We start from the raw sequence: 20,600 nt of genomic DNA, 5'->3' as shown, positions 1-20,600 counted from the left end.
AACACCGATTGTTTTTAATTGTTGCTAAGTAATGTTTATTCTGGCTAAGGACTTCGTGAGTCTCATGCTCTGCCAAGGATGAGGGAAAGCCGGGAGGAAGCAGAGACAGGGCACCTGACCCAAGCTAGCCAAAGAGGTATTCCATACCACAGCACGTCATGCCCAGGGAGGTAACTGGGAGTTACCCGGAAGGGCACAGGCTCTCTTCAGGGGGGTCAAACTCGTTCAGCGGTGGTATTGTATTCTCTTCTCTTGTCATTTTCTCTTAGCATTATTATCATTGGTGGGAGCAGTAGCGATCTCTGTTGTACCTTAGTTACTAGGCTGTTCTTATCTCAACCTGTGGGAGTTACATTCTCTTGAAGAAAAGAAAGAGGGAGAAAAAAAGGGGTGGGAGTGAGTGGACAAGCTGTGTGGCTTGGTTTAAACCACGACAGTTCTTTTTGGCGCCCAACATGGGGCACGAGGGGTTGAAATAATGACAGATCTGACCGGAGTGTGTCTAATAGTATTTGTGATAAGCATTCATTATTTTAGATTAATAGTCACTTGTTACAATGCTGATTTATTGGCTCTCAAAGTTGTTCCTCTTGATCTCACAGTCTCAGTATATCGTACCTTACTTGGAGCCGGTGTTTGCTGGGGTAGTGTTTTTCAAGTGTGGGGCTTGGGCTAAGGTTCTTGTCTCATTGTACTTTACTGTAATGACTTGTAATACAATAGAATCATTGATCATGAAACTGATCTGGCTTATGTTCCAGGTGTGGTCACCACCTTTATACTTAGGGAGGGAAATAATCCAAATCCTGCTAAAAGCTGGTTTTGCTGTAAAACGGAGTAAGGTCAAGGAACCTGCACAGGAGATTCAATTTTGGGGAATAAAATGGCAAGATGGACATTGCCAGATCCCTACAGATGTGATCAACAAGATAACAGCAATATCTCCACCAACTAATAAGAAAGAAACACAAGCTTTCTTGGGTGCTGTGGGGCTCTGGAGAATGCACATCCCAAATTACAGTTTGATTGTAAGCCCTCTCTACCATGTGACCCGGAAGAAGAATGATTTTAAACGGGGCCCTGAACAACAACAAGCCTTTGAGCAAATTAAATGCGAGATAGTTCATGCAGTGGCCCTTGGACCAGTCTGGACCGGGCCAGATGTAAAAAATGTACTGTACACCGCAGCTTGCGAAAATGGTCCTACCTGGAGCTTATGGCAGAAAGCTCCAGGGGAGACTCGAAGTCGACCCCTCGGCTTTTGGAGTCGGGGATACAAAGGATCTGAGGCTAGCTATACCCCAACTGAGAAAGAGATACTGGCAGCCTATGAAGGGGTCAAGCTGCTTCTGAAGTGATTGGCACTGAAGCACAGCTCCTCCTGGCACCCCGATTGCCTGTTCTGGGTTGGATGTTCAAAGGCAGGGTCTCCTCTACACATCATGCAACTGATGCTACATGGAGTAAATGGGCTGCACTAATTACACAACGAGCTCGAATAGGAAATCCCAGTCATCCAGGCATTCTAGAAGTCATCATGGACTGGCCAGAGGGCAAAGATTTCGGAATGTCACCAGAGGAGGAGGTGATGCGTGCTGAAGAGGCCCCACCATATAACGAACTGTCAGGAAGTGTAAAGCAGTATGCCTTGTTTACTGATGGGTCCTGCTCTATTGTGGGAAAGCATCAGAGATGGAAGGCAGCTGTATGGAGTCCTCGACGACAAGTTGCAGAAACTGCTGAAGGAGTGGGCGAATCGAGTCAGTTTGCCGAGGTGAAAGCCATCCAGCTGGCCTTGGACATTGCTGAACAAGAAAAGTGGCCAGTACTTTATCTCTACACTGACTCATGGATGGTGGCAAATGCCCTGTGGGGGTGGTTGCAGCAATGGAAGCAAAGCAACCGGCAACGCAGAGGTAAACCCATCTGGACTGCTGCACTGTGGCAAGATATCGCTGCCCGAGTGCAGAACCTGGTGGTGAAGGTATGCCATGTAGATGCACATGTACCCAAGAGTCGGGCCACTGAGGAGCACCAGAACAACCAACAAGTGGATAAAGCTGCTAAGATTGAAGTGGCTCAGATGGACTTAGAATGGCAACATAAAGGTGAATTATTTTTGGCCCGGTGGGCCCATGACACTTCAGGCCATCAGGGCAGAGATGCAACATATAGATGGGCCCGTGACCGAGGGGTGGACTTAACAATGGACACTATTGCCCAGGTTATTCATGAGTGTGAAACATGTGCTGCAATTAAACAAGCCAAACGGTTAAAGTCTCTTTGGTATGGAGGACGATGGCTGAAGTATAAATATGGGGAGGCCTGGCAGATTGACTATATCACACTCCCACCAACCCTCCAAGGCAAGCACCATGTGCTTACTATGGTGGAAGCAACCACTCGATGGCTGGAAACATACGCTGTGCACCACACCACTGCCCGGAACACTATCCTGGGCCTTGAGAAACAGTTTTTGTGGCAACACGGCACCCCAGAGAGAATTGAGTCAGACAATGGGACTCATTTCCGGAATAACCTTATGGACACTTGGGCCAAAGAGCATGGCATTGAGGGGGGATATCACATTCCCTACCATGCACCAGCCTCTGGGAAAATCAAACAGTACAATGGGCTGTTAAAAACCACACTGAGAGTGATGGGTGAGGTAACTTCCAAACATTGGGATACACACTTACCAAAGGCCACCTGGTTGGTCAACACCAGAGGATCTGCCAACAGAGCTGGCCCAGCCCAGTCAGAACTTTTACGTATTGTAGAGGGGGACAAAGTTCCTGCGGTGCACATGAAGAATGTGCTGGGGAAGACAGTCTGGGTTATTCCTGCTTCAGGTAAAGGCAAACCCACTCGTGGGATTGCTTTTGCTCAGGGACCCGGATATACCTATTTTTTTAGAGCAGTTGGTTCTGCACATTGACATTTCTTTCTTCTGATTTTCCCAGCTGTGCCTGTTACCGAGTTGTTTGCTCAGTCCAAATAATTCCAGTCATTGCACTCTCCATAGCTTTCAACATGGGCATGTGTTTTTGTTTCATTTAACTGTAAGACAGGCCATGGTGCTAGGCCATATGTCACCATGAGCAGGGCAAAAGCAGAAGATTGGGTTTTTTATTTCTTATCTTCACAGGTTCATTGAGGTTTACTCTGGTTTGGATTTTAACCCTCTTTTCCCAGTTATCTTTCCTACTGAGTGTATAATGAATAGACACCGTTTTTCATAATTTTTGATTTAATATATATGTTCAACCATGCTGTTTTCCACCTAACTTAATGCCTAAACAATGTATAGAGTATTCTTGGCTTTTTCTTTATTATTTTCTAATTTCACTGTTATATGTTTTCCGTTAGAGATATAACTCCCTCTAATAGTAATAGGACAATGCACCCCTTATTCAACATACATCTATGCACTTTGGAACGTACAATGTGAAAGGTCCATGGTGGCCTTCTTGCTTGCTCCTCTCTGACAAATGGGGTTTGGGAAGAAAGGAAGCTGCACTATCAGAACAAGAAAGTAGAGATCCAAAATAGTACCTTAAAGACTAAACTTTCCAGTAAATCCAAACTTGTTCAATCCTTCTGGTAGTGACTTTTTTAAGTATAACATAAATAGGGTACAGAAATAATTTTGTTCTCTCTTCACTATCTAACCTGTTTTATACATCTAATCTCTGCTATGATCTTAACTTCACTTGAAAAGGAGTGGCTCTGCAAATCTTTTCACTTCAGCATTAATCTTTAATTTTACTTGTACTTCTAAGGCACAAGATCGCTTGCAGAAATTAAATTAAGAAATTTGAAAATTATAAATTTTCATCTTTGTCTGGATCGAAATTTTACCGTTATCTGTATGTATAAGCTCTAACTGCTTTTTTCCCTCCACTTGTACTATTTGGTATACTAAGCTGCAGAGCACAATTTTAGCAGGGCTTTACAGACCTAGTTTAAGATGACTGCCTTTCAAAATCTCAGAACTTTCTTACTTATATCTCATTAATACTGCTCTAATGAAAAACAATCAGACCTCCCTCTCCATTTAATGAACTTTTCTTCATACACAACTTCAACATCTGCAATCCAGATATGGGTCTCAAGTACGCATAACAGATGTCTGTTTCCTAAGTGTTTTATTTTACTGAGGACAGCCATATGAAAATGTCTTACAGATTTGTCTCCTTTACCTTTACATAAGGAGTAACCTACCTTCCTTCCTCATGCTAGGTAGAAGTTCATCCATGCTGCTCAGCAAGAACTTTGCTACACTCTCAAAGCTACAAAAGAACGCCAATAAGCAATTATCTCAATGATTAATGATTTTAATACCTGTAATAAAGATACTGGATAGAATTTATAACTACCCAGTGAAACTAACTATTTATCAGGCTGTTTAAAAGAATGTCTAGCCATTAACTGTCATATCAGAAAATTAATTGAAGAAAAAACACTATGAGGAAAAATGTAAGTATTGGTTTTACAAACTCAGGCAGAAAATACAATTAAACAAACAGCTCCTGTGGATTAATTGTGACTCTGGCTACTGGAAAATTAAATATCTCTGTGACACATCTTTGAGAAACTATCAGATCTGCCTTTTTTTTTGTTTTTTACTTAGGGGAACAAATATAGCAAGAGCAGAGGGAACAAGATCCTGTCTATCTTCATGCAAAAGCTTCAGCTTCCTTTTTGAAGCAGCTTTAGATTAATTTAAGGACTTCTTTGTTTGTTTGTTTTGAAAGAAGGAAGGTGAATTAATTTGACATTACCTTCAAAATTTTACAGCTTCCCTTAGATATGACATCTGCAGGCAGAGAGCTATGACCAGAGGCAGGTATGTGGTATGCTAGCTTTCACACTGGTGGAAACATCTCTGGTTAGAGTCTCATAGACTGCTGGCAAGGAAACACTTGACTAAACTGAACCTTCTTTCTTAATGTTGATGGCAAAATTTCAAAGAGCTGAAGGCTGGCTTTTAATCCATTTACTTCGTGTTTGAAACTAAACAGTTCTTAGATAGCTCTGGAAATTGGGGGGCTTCCCAAAAGCAACCACAACAACAAAGCAAATTACATCATTAATGGTTGGGAAAAGACCAGGGAAGAAAGTTTAAACTATGTAGCTTTAAGAATAATAGATGAGCAAAGGGATGGACATAAAAATCTTCAACTTCACAGAAGTTTTACAAAGAGAGAATCTCCCATGTCCTGGAAAACAGGACATACAGTAATGGGATTAAAATGCTGCAAGAAAGATTTCAAATCTTCATTAGAGAAACCAAATGTTTTGCCAGAAATGAGACAACTTATGGCTTTGAGGAAAGAAGATACACAAAATGATTTTTTTATTAACTCCTTTTCAGCCTAATGTTTCAATTAAAGGGATTCTAACATCATGTAAGATGAAAAAAAAGAAAAAGAAAAAGGAAAAGGCAAGGAGGTACTGATGTTACCAGAAGCCTAAGCCTCTGCCTGAAACATAAGCCTGTAAAAATTAATTTTTAATATTGTTTCATTCTATGACCAAAAGTAGAAGGATAACATAGGATATTGCAAACCAGAAAGCATCATTCCACTTGAACAAGAGAACATGGTTTCTGCAACTGATTGTTGTTATAACTCCACTATGTGTTGTGAAATAAACTTACAGAAACCTAACTGAATGCTAAAGAAAGTGAGGTATTAGAAAGATGTGAATGTTCTCCTTAAATAAGAAGTCTCCTGGTTCAGTGCATTGCGTGCACCCCCGCAGTATAAATGCGACAGTACGGCTAGTCACAGAACAGTGTACCCTGCTGGCAGAAAACTGAAGTTGCCAGCGGATGTGCTTTTTGACAGAACCACTTAACATACCCCTAAATCTACAGACTGAAGAACAATGCAGGTTTGCAAATAAATTAGATCTGCAATAAAATTACCTGTAGTTATTTTTAATCTTTTTTGTTCTTTTTTTTTTTTTTCCTGTGGAATATTACCATTTCTGATGCTATCCAAGCTTGAAAATTTCCATAAATAGAAAACATACCTGACAAGATTACAGATTAGCTGTTGTTAGGGAGCCACTATGCACAGTGGGTGGTGCAGTTTTATTATACTTCTAATGTCCTACAGGTACCTGCAGGATCCAGGTCACTGGATTACCTTTTGGCCATGAAACAAATATAACTATAAGAGACACTTTCTCCCTCAAATTCTTTCCTTTATTTGCAGAAAGAGAAGGAAAAGAAGTTTCCTCAAAGTTTCTGCTCCTAGTAATCTAGGAAACACAGAGTTGGATTTGATTCACAGCCGCTAATTAACTTCTTTATGCCACAGGCAGTAACCAAAAAGATGTTGTCACATTGTCAGTGTCTTTTTATAGGGAAAATGAGAGGCAGGTGTTGAGGAAGAAGGAAATGGCTCTCTCACATTCACCTGTTGTCCCATCCCTCTCATCTCCTTCACAGACAACACGAGCAGGAGTTCTGACTCTCCAGCATGTTTGGAGGGGACCAGCTCTCTGTTGTAGCTTTATGAAACCACTGAACCCGTCAAGCTGCCACCTCTTTTAAGGTCCTTTCCAACCCTAACTATTCTATGATTCTAAATATTATGATATATAAATAGAACACCTAGAAAATCAGTATTGTTGAATAATAAAAGCAAATATAAGATATAAATGAGGAAAAATGATCACCTTACTTCTAAATAGAACTACCCATTGTCTAACGTAATAAATAAACTATTTTTCACAGGAGATTCACATTAAAGGATCAGATGACTTTATTATTACTGCAAGCTTGCAAAGACCAAGGTACTGCCGCCTTGGGTGTGAGTACATCTGGGTATCTCAGCTGAGGATGTGCCATCATTAGCACACCTCATTCCAGTTTCGGTTTTAGTCTCCTAATGGTGCTGACAGGAAATAATATTAAAGCTACAAACATAGCTGGTCTCATTGTGGTTCAGATTTTGTGATACGTTCATGATATGATATTCCCACAATTGTTGTTCATACACCATTGTTTTTTGCAAGAAGCTTGTAGAGTTTCTGAAAGCTTTTGTATATTCTGACTTGCCTAATCTTATTAAATATATCTTTATGAAATATATGATATGAGAAAAGCAACTAGTTCTGAACTATTTTGTTCATATATCAAAAAGTGCCATAGGAGTGCACTAGGGAATATGTTGTCAAAGACACTATGGAATTTTATCTTCTCATTTCCCATTTTCTCTAAGGTGTAGATTCTTATCACAACAATATCAAAGTGTCTTCTATGCCAATGCACTGAAACAAACATATTCCCACTGAAAGTCATGAAGGAAATTCAGAAATTGGGAAGGTACAAAATCTTACCAATTTTGCAACCTCTAACTTTACAGACTGGGAGTCTTCTCTTTGCTTGCAAGAAGCGTTGTTCATCTAAAGACAGTGGAAGTCATGCCTTTAAAATGCTGAGTATATAATTCTTTGAAAATTTACCTCTTACAGTTCAATCAAGTGCCTTCTGAAACTTTGCTCCCTGGAAGTATTTTTCAGTGTCAACCATATTCTTACATATGGAAGTTTAAAAATAATAATAATCATAATTCACTACTTCACTTCAATCTTCAAGCCATTAAAAAGCATATATTTTCCTGTTCATCAAAGGTGAACAAGGCTGAAAACAAAAAATATCAAAGCAACAATACTTACTAAGTAGAAACTCTGGTTTGTGTGTTATCTTAACCTGCTTCCCAACTCACTCTAAGGCATTCAAAGAATACAGCCTTTGAAGTAGCCTATACTCTGGTTTTCTTCTGCAAAGTACAGCACATGTCAGGTTCAGACAAAATACAAAAAATTACTGTATATTTTATTAAAAGCCTATTTTTTTCCTCTCCCTCTCTTTTTAACAAAAGTCTAATTAAGTAGTTGTTCCCTTAGGTACAAAGTACACAGTTCATAATTCATTTGATATAAAATGTCAGTTTAGATTTTTGCACTTGTTTGATAAATGAGAAAAAACATGTACGTTTCAATTTCCTTCTACGAGGCTTTACTAGCAGAAGCCCCCCTCCCATTCTGCTGCTCAAAGACCTTTATGTTAAATTAAACATCAAGATTCAGAAACTGTAGGGAATTATATTTCCAAGGCATACAGTACAAATACATGAGACTGGTAAAAAAAGGTAATGATTTTTCCTACCAGTAAAGTGATGTCTCCCAAAGAGCATCTTTGATCCTTGAATTAGTTCTCAGTTATAATTTAATATACAAAAACTGTCAGCAGCTTTCCTTACATTTAGACAAAGTGATATAGACAGCTCCACAAAGAGCAAAATGCAACATTCAAGGGCTTGCTCCCCTCCCAATATGTGCTTGTGACTCTGAAGTCCATCAATATTAATGGGGAAAATCTGTGTACATCAAAAGAGATGGCAGAGAGTTCATTTAATTGTATCTGTCATCATTAACCCTATGAAGTGCTTTTTCCTATATAACCAAATCCTGCCATTGATCAACATGAAAAACTATCAGGGGGGTAATCTGCAAAATGGCAAAGAGCAGAATCAAAAATTTAGTTCTGGAAATAAAACTACTGTAATCAGGAAAATAACAACAACACACTGTATGCTGTTCTCTTAATGTAACACAGGAGACCAAGGCTGACAAATCTGAACTATCACATTTACAGAGTAAACAAGAATTCTTATCACTTCTCACAATTGCCAACCACAATGCTATGGCTGTCACTTCATGTTACAGTCTAGTTCCAACAGCTGCAGAATCAATAAATTAAGTTGTATTAGAAAATAGCAATAGGATCACATTCTGATGCTCATGCTGAGTATCAGCACTGATCCACAAATGCCCAGAACTCAGTACCTACTCCTCTTGCCCCCATTGCTGCTGACATATACATTGCTTCATCCCAACCTGAAAAGTGCCTTTAGCCCTGGGTTACCATAGCACCTCCTCTATCTTCTCCCCCAGTAAGACTGTTTTTCCCCCCTCCCTTGTAGTAGTTTCAACAGGAAAGATGGGCAGTAGTCTGCCTTCCTTGCTTATGAACCAAAAAATTAGCACACTGCCTGGCAAGTGGGAGATGAGAATGTTAGTCACTTTAGAACGAATAATCCAGATCTCTCTCTTTTGACCAGTGCTCTGAGATGAGCTGTGACAGAATAGGAAAGGTGACACCTCTGTTCCACCTAACTGTGGCAAAAATCCCTAACTTTTTATGGACTGGTAGCCCACGAAAAATAGCATTTCAATTGACAGAAATATGATCCAGGTGTTATCCACCGAAGCAAAATTTTTAATATTTAAGGTGAATAAAAAGCAATTCAGACAAGCCTATTCACACATGGAAATAATTGTGTGAAATACACAACTGAGTTACCCGATAAAAGGAGAAAAGGGTCACAACCTTTTATATACGACCCATTGACATAGGATGTTCGAGATACTCTTAACAAACCATTTATATGTATTAACTCTTGCCTTCATTTCCTTGGATAATGATGAAGAGCACACAAATTTACTGCTCATGGTGGAAGTGTGTCAATATACAACAATGAATAACCTGTTCCCAAGTATTTTTACTGAAAAGACCTTGGCTACTGTCTTCTTGTTCAAAATTGTGCATCCTAATTGATTAAAAGTCTTAGTAACAACATTACGTTTCATTCAAACCCAAGCCAGGCTGTCTGTGTTTTGTCTTATATGCCACAAGACATGTCAAAACATTTACTCTAGTCTGCACATACAATTGACCCTATGTTGAGGTGAAAGAAATATTTTCGCAACATTTATTCTCTACAATACAGATTTTCTTCAATCTTTTGACAAAAGGTAAAGAAGAAGGGAAAATCTCCTCTCCTTTGTTCATTTTTAAAACATAGACTGAAAGGGCTAAATCTTCATCACAGAAAATTTACAGCTGATTAATTCAAATTACAACCATCAGGAGCTTCCTGATGAATTTTTTGGACAGCACTATCAATTTCTTACGCATAACCCTCTCGAACAAGCTTCTTAGCTTAGGATGTGAGAGCACTCACAATTTTAGTAAAAGTTTAAACAGAGAACAGAGAAGTATTCTTTCTTTATAGAATGCCATCTGTTTACTCATTCAACTTAATTTCTTTCTTCATGTTCTGTTAGAGCTGTTCAGATAATCTAAAAGCAGCCAACCTAAATTCACATATTTACTATGTACACAATGATTGCATTTAACTACGGTCACGCTTTTCATGGAGAGGCAATCCCCGGGTCTAAGCTGAGGGACAAGAAGGAAGGCTGACAGACTTTCTGACATGTATATTACACTTCTCAGCATGAGGATGAATATAAAAATCTTTTTTACCTTCCCTTGCCAACACAATGCCTGTATTTCTGTCTATATGTAAAACGGGAATAACAACCCACAGTCACTTTAGAAGCCTAATGTAAGGCTGAATTAGTAAAGATTTGTAAAAATCATAAAGTAAGTATGTCAGTATAAAATGTAGTAAGAATTAACATAATTCATTACTGGATGTATCCCACCATAACATGGAATACATGAATTCCCTTTCTCTCTTATTTTACTAACCTGGACTTAATTGAAGAGCACAGTATTTCTTTGTCAGAAGAATGAATAAGACCTACATACAAGTCCACAGACAAAAAAAAAAATACAAAAATTCCAGCATGCATGCATGAACATTTATACACTAATATATCAACCACATACATATTTGTATGTGTGCATCTACACACTTTCTTTTCAGAAAGAAAAACACAGTGAAGAAAGCCTGTCAAATGTCAGGAATCACTGAGGGCTGTAGACACGTACAGCTGTAAGAAAGAGGGTAGCATACGACAACTGTGTATCATATGGATACCAGAGACGAAATGGTGACTCTAATGACTGATTCTCACTCAACTTCCCTTTTCTCTCCCTTTTGGTCTTTACAGAGAAGCATATTTCTCCTTAGGTATATAGTCAACCAGCCCAAAGACAACCTGAGAGATGATGCATAATAAGGAGCACTATACTAGGAAAATATCAAACATAAAATGCCACCAGAACAAATAATTAACTATACGGAGGAAAAATGCTTTATGATAAGAAGGCTGACTTCCATAGTCTAGATGCTTCAAGTGCAGAAAACTAAAGACCAAAATGTGGGGGACTGGCTTGTCAAAAAGGGTCACATAGATATGTTGCAGCTGGTGGAGCAGGAATGTGGTAAACACCACAATCAGCAGGTTTAAGACCAGGAGGAGGACCGAACAGTGAATCATCACCAAAGACACAGCATCCTTTCACGACACCAAAACAAAAACAACAACCAAAAAACAACCAACAAACCACAGACATTTGCCTTGATGACAGTTAATAAAAATGCCATTTTATTCTGGAAACTGCAGGGGTAGGAGTTGTCAAAAATAAATATAATAAATTGAGCATTTTAGAAAAGCAGTGCAAATCATCACAGCAAATTAGCATAAAAATCAATTCTTGTATATATCTGGAAAATAGTTATAAAGAAAAAAATCATGGTGTGATTTTTCAAATGTCTTCTGTATGTTTTCACTAGAAATTTCAATGTCATTTTACTGTAGAATTCCTTCAACAGAACCACCTAATTTGTCACATGAAGAATGTTGAATTTAACTGGAGTACTGAAATGGTTCAGATTTACAAAGAATTAAAAAAAAATCTCAACCATGAATAAGATTAAGATTACATAAAAATTTCATACTTCATCTAAATTGTGTCCTTTTATATGTACAACTGAAATTGCTCTGAAATAGATTTATATGATGGTAGGTCATCATTTTAAATAATTATCTGCTGCTAAATTCCACAACAGCCCGTTTTCCCTACTGCTATATAGTCTTCTGCTTTTTTAGGAGTACAATCAAGCTGTAGTTTCCAGCATGAATTCTCTACCACAGATTTCTTCCAAGAGATTTCACGTACAGCCTGGACCTCATGATAAGCCTAAGATTTTGGAAAGACCTGGAGTGAGGCCTCCACATTGAGGTTAACTGCCAGCTTATAGATGATCATTTGGCTATTTCAAGCTGTTCCACAGTTCTTCCTTTCTCATCTGGCACTTTCCAAGCATGAAAAAAAATAAAAATCAATGTTGTTCAAGGCAACTAAAACTGCAATTTTGATCTTCTTGCTCTGTTTCATGCAGCTCCAGAAGACAGATAGTAAACTAGGAGCTGATACAGGTGACATATGTTGGGGGCATGGAAACAGCATAGCCCTAGCTATGGGAGATCTGCCTAGCCCCTCAAAGACAGGGTGCAGGGACAAAGGGAAGGAAGCAATCATAGTTGAAGTGTCATTGTCTTCTGGAACTCCCCAGTTTTATGAGTAGGGACTTGTACTAAGGCCCAATTTAAAGCAACCTTGAGGCAGTCCTTTATGATGTGTGGAGTTAGGCTGAGCCCCAACTCGCTGCAATTCAGGAAAGTGGGCACCTCTGTGCTTCCCATTGCTGAAGTCTGAAAACACAGCCTTTCAGGAATGAGACTTACTTCCCGCTTCTTTTCCCACCCAAAACCAAGCATAGACTCAGTATGACCTTAAAGATGTGCTGAACAGACTGGGAGAGGGGAATAGAAGAAGAAAGTAGAACTAATGAAAATGACAATCAGTTCAATATTGCAGAGGTTAGAGAAGAATTATTGCTTCATTAGAACAACTCCCAGTTTTCCACACAAACAGCTTTGCAGTCCTCCTCTTATATCCCCATGAAATCATCTTTCTGGACAAAAAGAACTGGAATGGACAATTTACACAACTTGCTGATGACACTTCAATTAGCTAGGTCATTAATGAGAGATGTAGGAGAGCTGTTCCCCTCCCTACTCTATCCTGCTGTTTCTCCTTAAACTACCTCTAGAAAAGATATGGTCACAATTTTTCATTAAGAACTTTCTGTTAACACTCTTCACCTCACTCCTGACAACTTGTTCACAATTTTGCTTAAAATTTCCTGTTCTTCATCAAAATCAGAGAACATATTAACCTGAAGTTATAGAGGTATCATGCAAATTGTTGAGAATTTGGAATTGTTTTAAGTATCTTTTTGCAACAAATATAACCGATTGAGGTGAGAAGCTTTTTTTTATTTTTCTTCCAAGCTTCATTTATTTTTTCAATTTTTAAATCCCTTTTTTACTAATCTAACTTTACAAGAAGAGACGTAAGAGAATGGAAAAGAAAAATGGAAAAGAAACAGAAGATATAGAACATAAAGAATCCTTCTGAGTTTTAGTCTAAGCCTACAGGAAAAAGAAGGAAAGAAAGAAGGCAAGAATAAATAAAAAAATGTCTCAGAAACACCTGAAATTTGAACTAAATTCTCTCAAAACAAGTTTTACAGTGTGACTCTTAGTGTGATACTGAGCATCATGGAAAAACAAACCTGTCTCACAGGGAAAAACTCCAGCATATTCTGGTTTGATCTTTCTTCCTAAATAATTCTGGCCTAACAGCATCCATTTGTTGTTTTCTGAGTATTCATTCATCTAAAGAGGCCTGTTGGCTTCGGTGATCAACTTTCATGACCACTTTCAGATGTGAATATAAGTTGCATGATGTGATTGTTTGCATCATTCAAGCGATGATTCTATGATCAGGTTCAATATCCAGTCCCAAAGGTGTGGCTGCCTAAACTAACAGTGGCTGAAATCCTCTGTTTGCAGGACTCCATCTTCTGTAGATGTTGTACAAACATCGACAGACACAAGTAAGTAGGCTCACTTTTTGCTGCTGGAAACTAGCCCAGGCTTGTAGGCAGAGCCATGCAGCATCCCATATAGAAACAAGGGACCAGCAAAGGGAAGGTTCTTAAGAATCCAAGGCAAAATCTGACATTTTTACTAGACACTCCTATGTTGTGCAAATCACAGACAGAGCATACAAACAAACATACTCCATAAATTAATTAAAGAGACCCTTCATTGCTTAGGCAAATATTTTCTTCCAGAGTCTCTTCCCTTTTGTGTTTTACAAAGGAAATATATATCAGTTCTTGGAGATTTTTCTATAGATAAGTCAGCAGGAGATAAATGGTTTTCAATCTCCAACAGAAGCAACCGCACAAAGACAACTCTGCAATGGGATACAGATTTAGCATCCACAGCGAGCCTCATATCTCTTGTCATTACTTGGGAATCTAGTCCTTTTATGTGCTTTGGAGGTAGTGACTCCACATTCCTGCTTCCCATCTGATATGCAGCTTGTCTTTCTTTGCTACCTCTTTTACATCTACTTTTTCCAACATAATCTATCTTCTTTCTTTCCGCTCACACTTCTTATTCCCTTCTATATTAGGGCTCTTGTGGTTGAAGGAAGTGAACAAATAGACTTAACTGGAGTATAAGCTATTAACTGTAGTGACTGCACCTTTGTTTGCTGTTAGCTTACCATCGCTTATTACAAAGAAATCCTAAATTAACGGGGTCTTCTATGTGCCACTACATCAGAAATAGCACTCACTAAGAAGGAAAACATAGAACCAAGAATACAGTGCAGATTTTCTCCCAGATTTCTGCAGTTTTACATCCCCTGTATCATTTCAATTCATTTACCTAATTTGATTATTTCTAAAGCAATTTATTCTCCAGATTTTTTACTGGCTGGCAACCCCAAATTAATGTGAAGCACCAGCTAGTATGTTATTTTTTACAACTTCTCCCAAAGCAGTTTAGGACAAGATAAATAGAACAAATTTATTCTTTTTGGAAAAAATATAAAACTAAAAAATATTAACTTCTTTCTACGTGGTATGAAATCTGTCACTAATCATTTTAAACTATGCCCTTTTATGCTTCTTCCATCTCTTTTAGCTTTCTATGCAGTTCTTTGATGTAACAGACAGTTTCAGAGATTTCAGTTCATCTGGAAAAAAAAGGTTTAAGTCTTGAGGCAAAAAGCAGTGTGTTTAAAATTTATGTACTCCATAATGCCTTTGTTCTGAACTTGAACATCCTGAAAAACTTCTATGCTTTCTTTTGCCTTCTGACTCTGAAGATAATTTGTTCTCATGGTTTCAGCTTCTTATTATGAAACAGTGACTTTAACTGGTGGTTCCAGCACTTAAGTACATGCACAGTCATGGCTGACCCTTTCTGATCAATTGCCAATCCATATAGGTTTGACTGATAAAAGAGCCAATTAGATTTAAGCAAATTAAGGGACATCACCAATGTCAACCACTTATTAAACTAAATGCTGAATTCCATGCATACAAAACACTAATGCACCAAGTCCTATTAAGAGTTGAAATCCTAACCCTGTTAGTAACTCCAGACCACTACAGGGTAAGGCTGAAAAGAAAGTTTCATATTTATGGATTAACATCAGGATTCAGGTTTTATCTTTTTTTTTTTTTCATCTTTCCAAGAACACTTGAACCTGGACTGCAATTTTACTCAAGAGCTAAGATAAAATAAATTCCTTATTTCTGACATTTTTTTTTTAAGCATTGACTTTAAGTGTGGCAAATCAGCTTGATGAGAAATGAAGGTGTATTCAATCAGGTAACATTAAAGATACGGTGTGCTTTCTATCATATGCAATGCCTTTGAAGCAAAACCAAAATGAAACTAAAGAAATGCATGTTGAAAGAAAATTTGGATCATAATTGTGACCTGCAATAACTTCAGAATGTAATACTCTTTTTGTCCTCTGTTACTCACTTTCTTACATAGTCTTCCAACAAGCTTCATGAAGCACACCCCACAGAAAATAAAATTCCTTCTGGTTTTACTAGCATCTAGATTTTGTTTAACAATTTACAAAGTGTTTGTAAGTGAAAGCACTGAATACAGCCCAGTGTAAAATTACCATTACACTCATAATTTAGCATGTAATGGAATTGTATGGAATCCAAAAAGTCATCATCATAAACATCATGGTAAAGTAAACATACATTTGCCTAGATATACACGTGTGTCTGCATGTGTGCAGACATATAATGAGAGTACTCTCATATGCACTGCTTCATTTATTATTCATTTCACCACAGATCACAGTCCACTGGATAATAATATGGAAGATTTCGTTAATAACTCTCAATGCTAATTTAATTCTACTTAAACACACATGCTTTTCAGCATGCCACATGCTTTTCAGCATGATTTTATGTGTAAATCAGGATAATATGTTTTCAGATCATTAACCAAAAGGAAGCATGAAATAAAACCTATTTAATCAATGAGGTATTGCTTTTAAACTACCACAAGGTCATAAAAAAGATAATTTCAAAGCTATAAGTTTTCTAATTGTAATCAACAACAATATAATGATGAAAGAAAGTGTATCTTAATGGCTGCCATAAACTTGTACACATCCTTGCCCATCTATAAAGATCCCTTACCTTCTACTTTGATAAAATTTTCACTACCAAATTTTGCTATTTCTACATGCAAAATTGAAGTGTGACACTGGGATTAGAAATCTCGGGGTCTAACTCCTCCATGTTAAGAAAGCAGTAAAACAGTTTTATTGTTTTATGACAATGTATATTTGTTAATATTAGGTGTAATTTGGCAATCAGATTAGAAAAGTATAAATTCTTCTGGGGATTTACCTTTTCTGTATTCTTCAGTAATGTGTCATACAGACTGCATTTTATTTGTTCACTTCTCAGAAGCTGTTTTTTTGGTTTGGCCCCAAAGCCAATCCATCTATCTAAAAGCAAACTGTTTCAAGTGTATTTTTAAGATGTAAGGTTTATGGGATTTTTGTTTGTTTGTTTTCTTGTTTTCCTTTGCCTTTTTTCTTTATTCTACTTTCAAATGTTCCATCAATCTACACTATTCCTGATGATCAGCTACAGCTACACCTCTCAAGATCAAGTTGAGCTCTCACATTAGAATTCAAAATTGCCTTAAATTTGTTGTTTCCACTGGCATTTATTCAACAAAAACTAATTCACTAGATGTTCATGAAAAGAGAATGCAACACGAACACATATGCATCAGCTATAAATGTAAGCTTTCATAAAAAAGATTACAAATGAAAATAAATTGTGCACAATGTTTAGGAAGTACTTGCTCAAGTCTTTTTCATTTGAAATTTTAATGACGATAACATCCAAAGTAGCTTGGATCCTCATTCACTGTAAATCAGCACATTGCAATTGACTTACTTACAGCTACACCAGCTAGTGGATTCTGGCTTGATATTTTACCAATGGCTTTTATTATTAAATAAATGATCTAAGTCTATCCAGTAAAAGATCTTTGTCAGCACGTGCAACTTTTGCTCTAAAACAGATTACAAAATGCGGGTGACCTTATCTATATTCTTAGACTAGATTAGCCACCCATGATAGGATACAGCACCATTTACAGCAAAAGGAATGAAGTATATAACGCACTTCTAACCTACATTACATGTTAACGATACAACTACCTGTTTTCATTCTCTAGCTCTTAAACTAAGAATGTGACAAACTAGAAGCTGAAAAGAACAATTTTGTTAGTAAGAACAACTAATACAAACATATTCTTCTGAACTTCCATTCTTCGCTTGCAATAATACATAATGTTTTGTTCAGCAGTTTATTTGGTAATTGTTACATGCAGAGAAAAAGCACTTTTTCATACTTACCTCCTGGAGGCATGACTACTGTTATAGCATCACTTATCAAGCTGCCCTGGCTGTTGGAAGCTTTCACTTGTACTGTGTAGTTAGAAAATGGAATCAGTCCTTTAATGGGCACCCATACATGGGATTCGTTGCTGCTGAATAACATCCGAGTACCATTTACAATAGAATAATTAGCATTAGCTGTTAGGGAAAAAGAAGGGGTACAGGGAGAACAAATATTAGACCTTGCAACTGCTACAATTCACTGTCTTTATGAACGAAGTCTTACTTGTACTTAAATTAAAAGTTGCCATTGATACCATAAATGTCAAAATAAAAAGTCCTATTTGGAAGAAAACATATTATTCACCAATTTCTCCTTCTTTTGCCAGCAGTTCATAGTACTTGTAAAACTTCTTGGAAACTAAATTCATCAATCATAAAATTGCAAAGCTGACTGCTACATACTTCAAACAGAAGCCAGATTTCAGAAATTATTCATATTCTAGAACAGTTTGTGATAACTGCAAATTCAAAACATTAAGGTTAATTCTTATGCCTATGAATGATTAGTAAAACTTGTTGAATTCACTAGAAAATTGCTTACCTTAGGAGTTACAAGCTAACTGCTTACATAAGAATTAGTCATCTGCAGTAAGACACACATACTTTCCAGCATGGCCTGCAGTCCTCTCAGTGATAAAACAAGGATCTGAAGTATTCAGTTGTCAGCTGACATTATCAGAGGACACCACAGCAACCTACATGTCCGTTACAACCCTTTGAAGATCTCAAATTCAAGATAAGACAATATTTTACCTTACAAAAATAACCACCACAACAAAAACCTTTCCAAAATACAGGATCAGTAAGACTGGAAAATAATAATAGTGAAATATATGTCAAGTAACAACCTTTTTTGACTTGATTAAGATTTCACTCACATATCTGAGAATAAAGCTGCAAGATTACCCAATATTTTGAACATATTACATGCTATATCAATGGCTAATATTATTACTACTATCCACCATGCCATGGAGAGCTCTCACATTGTAACTGATGGAAATTTTGCATTATAAACAGTAACAGAATCACACAGGTCTGAGACCACAGGTATGAGGATAAGATTAAACAGAATAGAACTATTAATAATATCTTAAATTAATTAAGGCATTGCCATGGGCAGAAGACTGAATATTCACATCGGAGTCCTCTACAAAACCAAAATAAGACTTAAAAAAACGAAAAACCCTTAGAAACTCTCTTTTAATTATTTTTTTAACTGAAACTCATTGGGTTTACTCATTCTTCTGCAAGTTTCAAATGAACTATTAAAACAGAAATACTTTTAAACCTGAAACAGTTTTTCAAATAGTCCATGTTTCTATGAAGTGCACTAACATGCATATGCAGTATATTTCAGTCATGCTTACATTACATTTCACCATGGGTGAGTGACCTGGACTTTCTTCTAATTTAAGGATTCCTATAAAAAAACTGTGATTCACTTATGGCACAGGTACAAGCTATTCCATTATTGTGATGTTCACATTGATGCATAAAGGGTGTTTTCAGTTATTCTGCTTGTAACATACAGAAAACTTACTTTCTGAGGTTTTGGGGAGAGGGATAGCTTTATAAATCTGTCTTGCTGTCTAGTTTCTCGTTGCTCAAATTGTACTTGGATTACACCATACTGTAGCACCATACTACCTGAACAACAACAGTAGTGTGAATGTAAAATAACTTCATGAAAACTGATGGATTTATTCTGTTTTTCACTGAATTTTACATTAGCCTGAGAGACTCCATTTTATAAACAGCAGTGGAGGCAAAGCTTCTTATCATGCAAGAACCACCACCATGTTTTACACATTCCACACGCAGACATATCAATTCTGCAGAAGCAGAGTTATTTTGTCTAGGATTACTCCTATGTCCCCAGCCAACAATATAAACATGCCTCTGCATCACCTGATCTTAGCTCTTAAATTGTATATCAAACCCTCCTTCTGCACATTTGTGAAACTGTCCTTATGTGAGATTTGTGAGTAGAAACAATCCAACAAAGCACATTTTCCTCATTATCTATCACAGTTTTTCTGTGCACCTCCAGGCAGACCATGACACATTATTTGTGAAGCACACCCAATAACATGTGCACCCGTTGTTTTGTTAACAACAATAAAGCCATTAGAAACAGCCAACTGACATAGATTCTGAAGGTCCTTAAGGACTCGGCTGGCTGTGAAAAGAGATGCATTTCTTAAATGTTTCACCTATAATGTGAAGGAAAGATTAAAAATCCAGTGTTGACAGATCAAGGCACATGAGATCGATACAAATCTCAAGCATAAAAGGAGAGTCCCTAACAGCAATTTATGTGCTCAACTTGTGAGAAAATTAAACTTTTTCTATCAACGGTACAGTCTTAACATGTTAATATTTACTCTCATCCACCTGAGCCCAGAATGAAAGTGTGTACTTCCTCTGATGATATTTTTATTTCACTATTAATCTTTCTTCCAGTGGCTAACTATATTGTCTTTTTAAAAATACAGTTTTGAGTAACAGGAAAAGAATTAAAAGGATAACACTCTATTCCAAGTTGCCTGAATAACAACATTAATATACAGTAATTATACAATTACTTGTAACATTACATTCTAGTTATAGCAGAGTGATTACTCGGCAATTATAAGAAGTATATAATTACTCAATAATTAGGAGAAGTATGTAATTACATAACCATTTTATTCAGGTCAAAAATGAACTTGCAAATTCACAATGAGATAGACAACATATCAGTTCAAAATGTTTCATTGCTTCTAATAAAAAGCTGAGGAGTAATCACAAGTTTCCTAACCTGAATTTTACACAGACAAAAGGGATTTTATCCCTGTTCCCAGCCAAGTAACTTACTGCTACTGGCACATATAATATTAGAGGAACATTTTTAAAATGCAGGTCTTACTGGGGATGAGATGCAATACGCAGCTTTGCCACT

At 37.2% G+C, this 20,600-nt stretch overlaps 1 protein-coding gene across 1 annotated transcript in view; it reads right to left on the bottom strand.

The window, feature by feature from the left end:
- USH2A (usherin) overlaps positions 1 to 20,600 on the bottom strand; it is a 380,108-nt gene that overhangs the window by 144,327 nt on the left and 215,181 nt on the right. Inside the window, exon 38 of the mRNA XM_065679870.1 lies at positions 17,612 to 17,791. Coding sequence (XP_065535942.1) covers positions 17,612 to 17,791 — 180 coding nt within the window. The remainder of the gene's footprint in view (positions 1 to 17,611; positions 17,792 to 20,600) is intronic.

Source organism: Lathamus discolor, chromosome 5 (genome assembly GCF_037157495.1).
Source record: "Lathamus discolor isolate bLatDis1 chromosome 5, bLatDis1.hap1, whole genome shotgun sequence".
NCBI classification, from domain to species: domain Eukaryota; kingdom Metazoa; phylum Chordata; class Aves; order Psittaciformes; family Psittacidae; genus Lathamus; species Lathamus discolor.
This window is presented reverse-complemented; position numbering and strand designations above follow the sequence as displayed.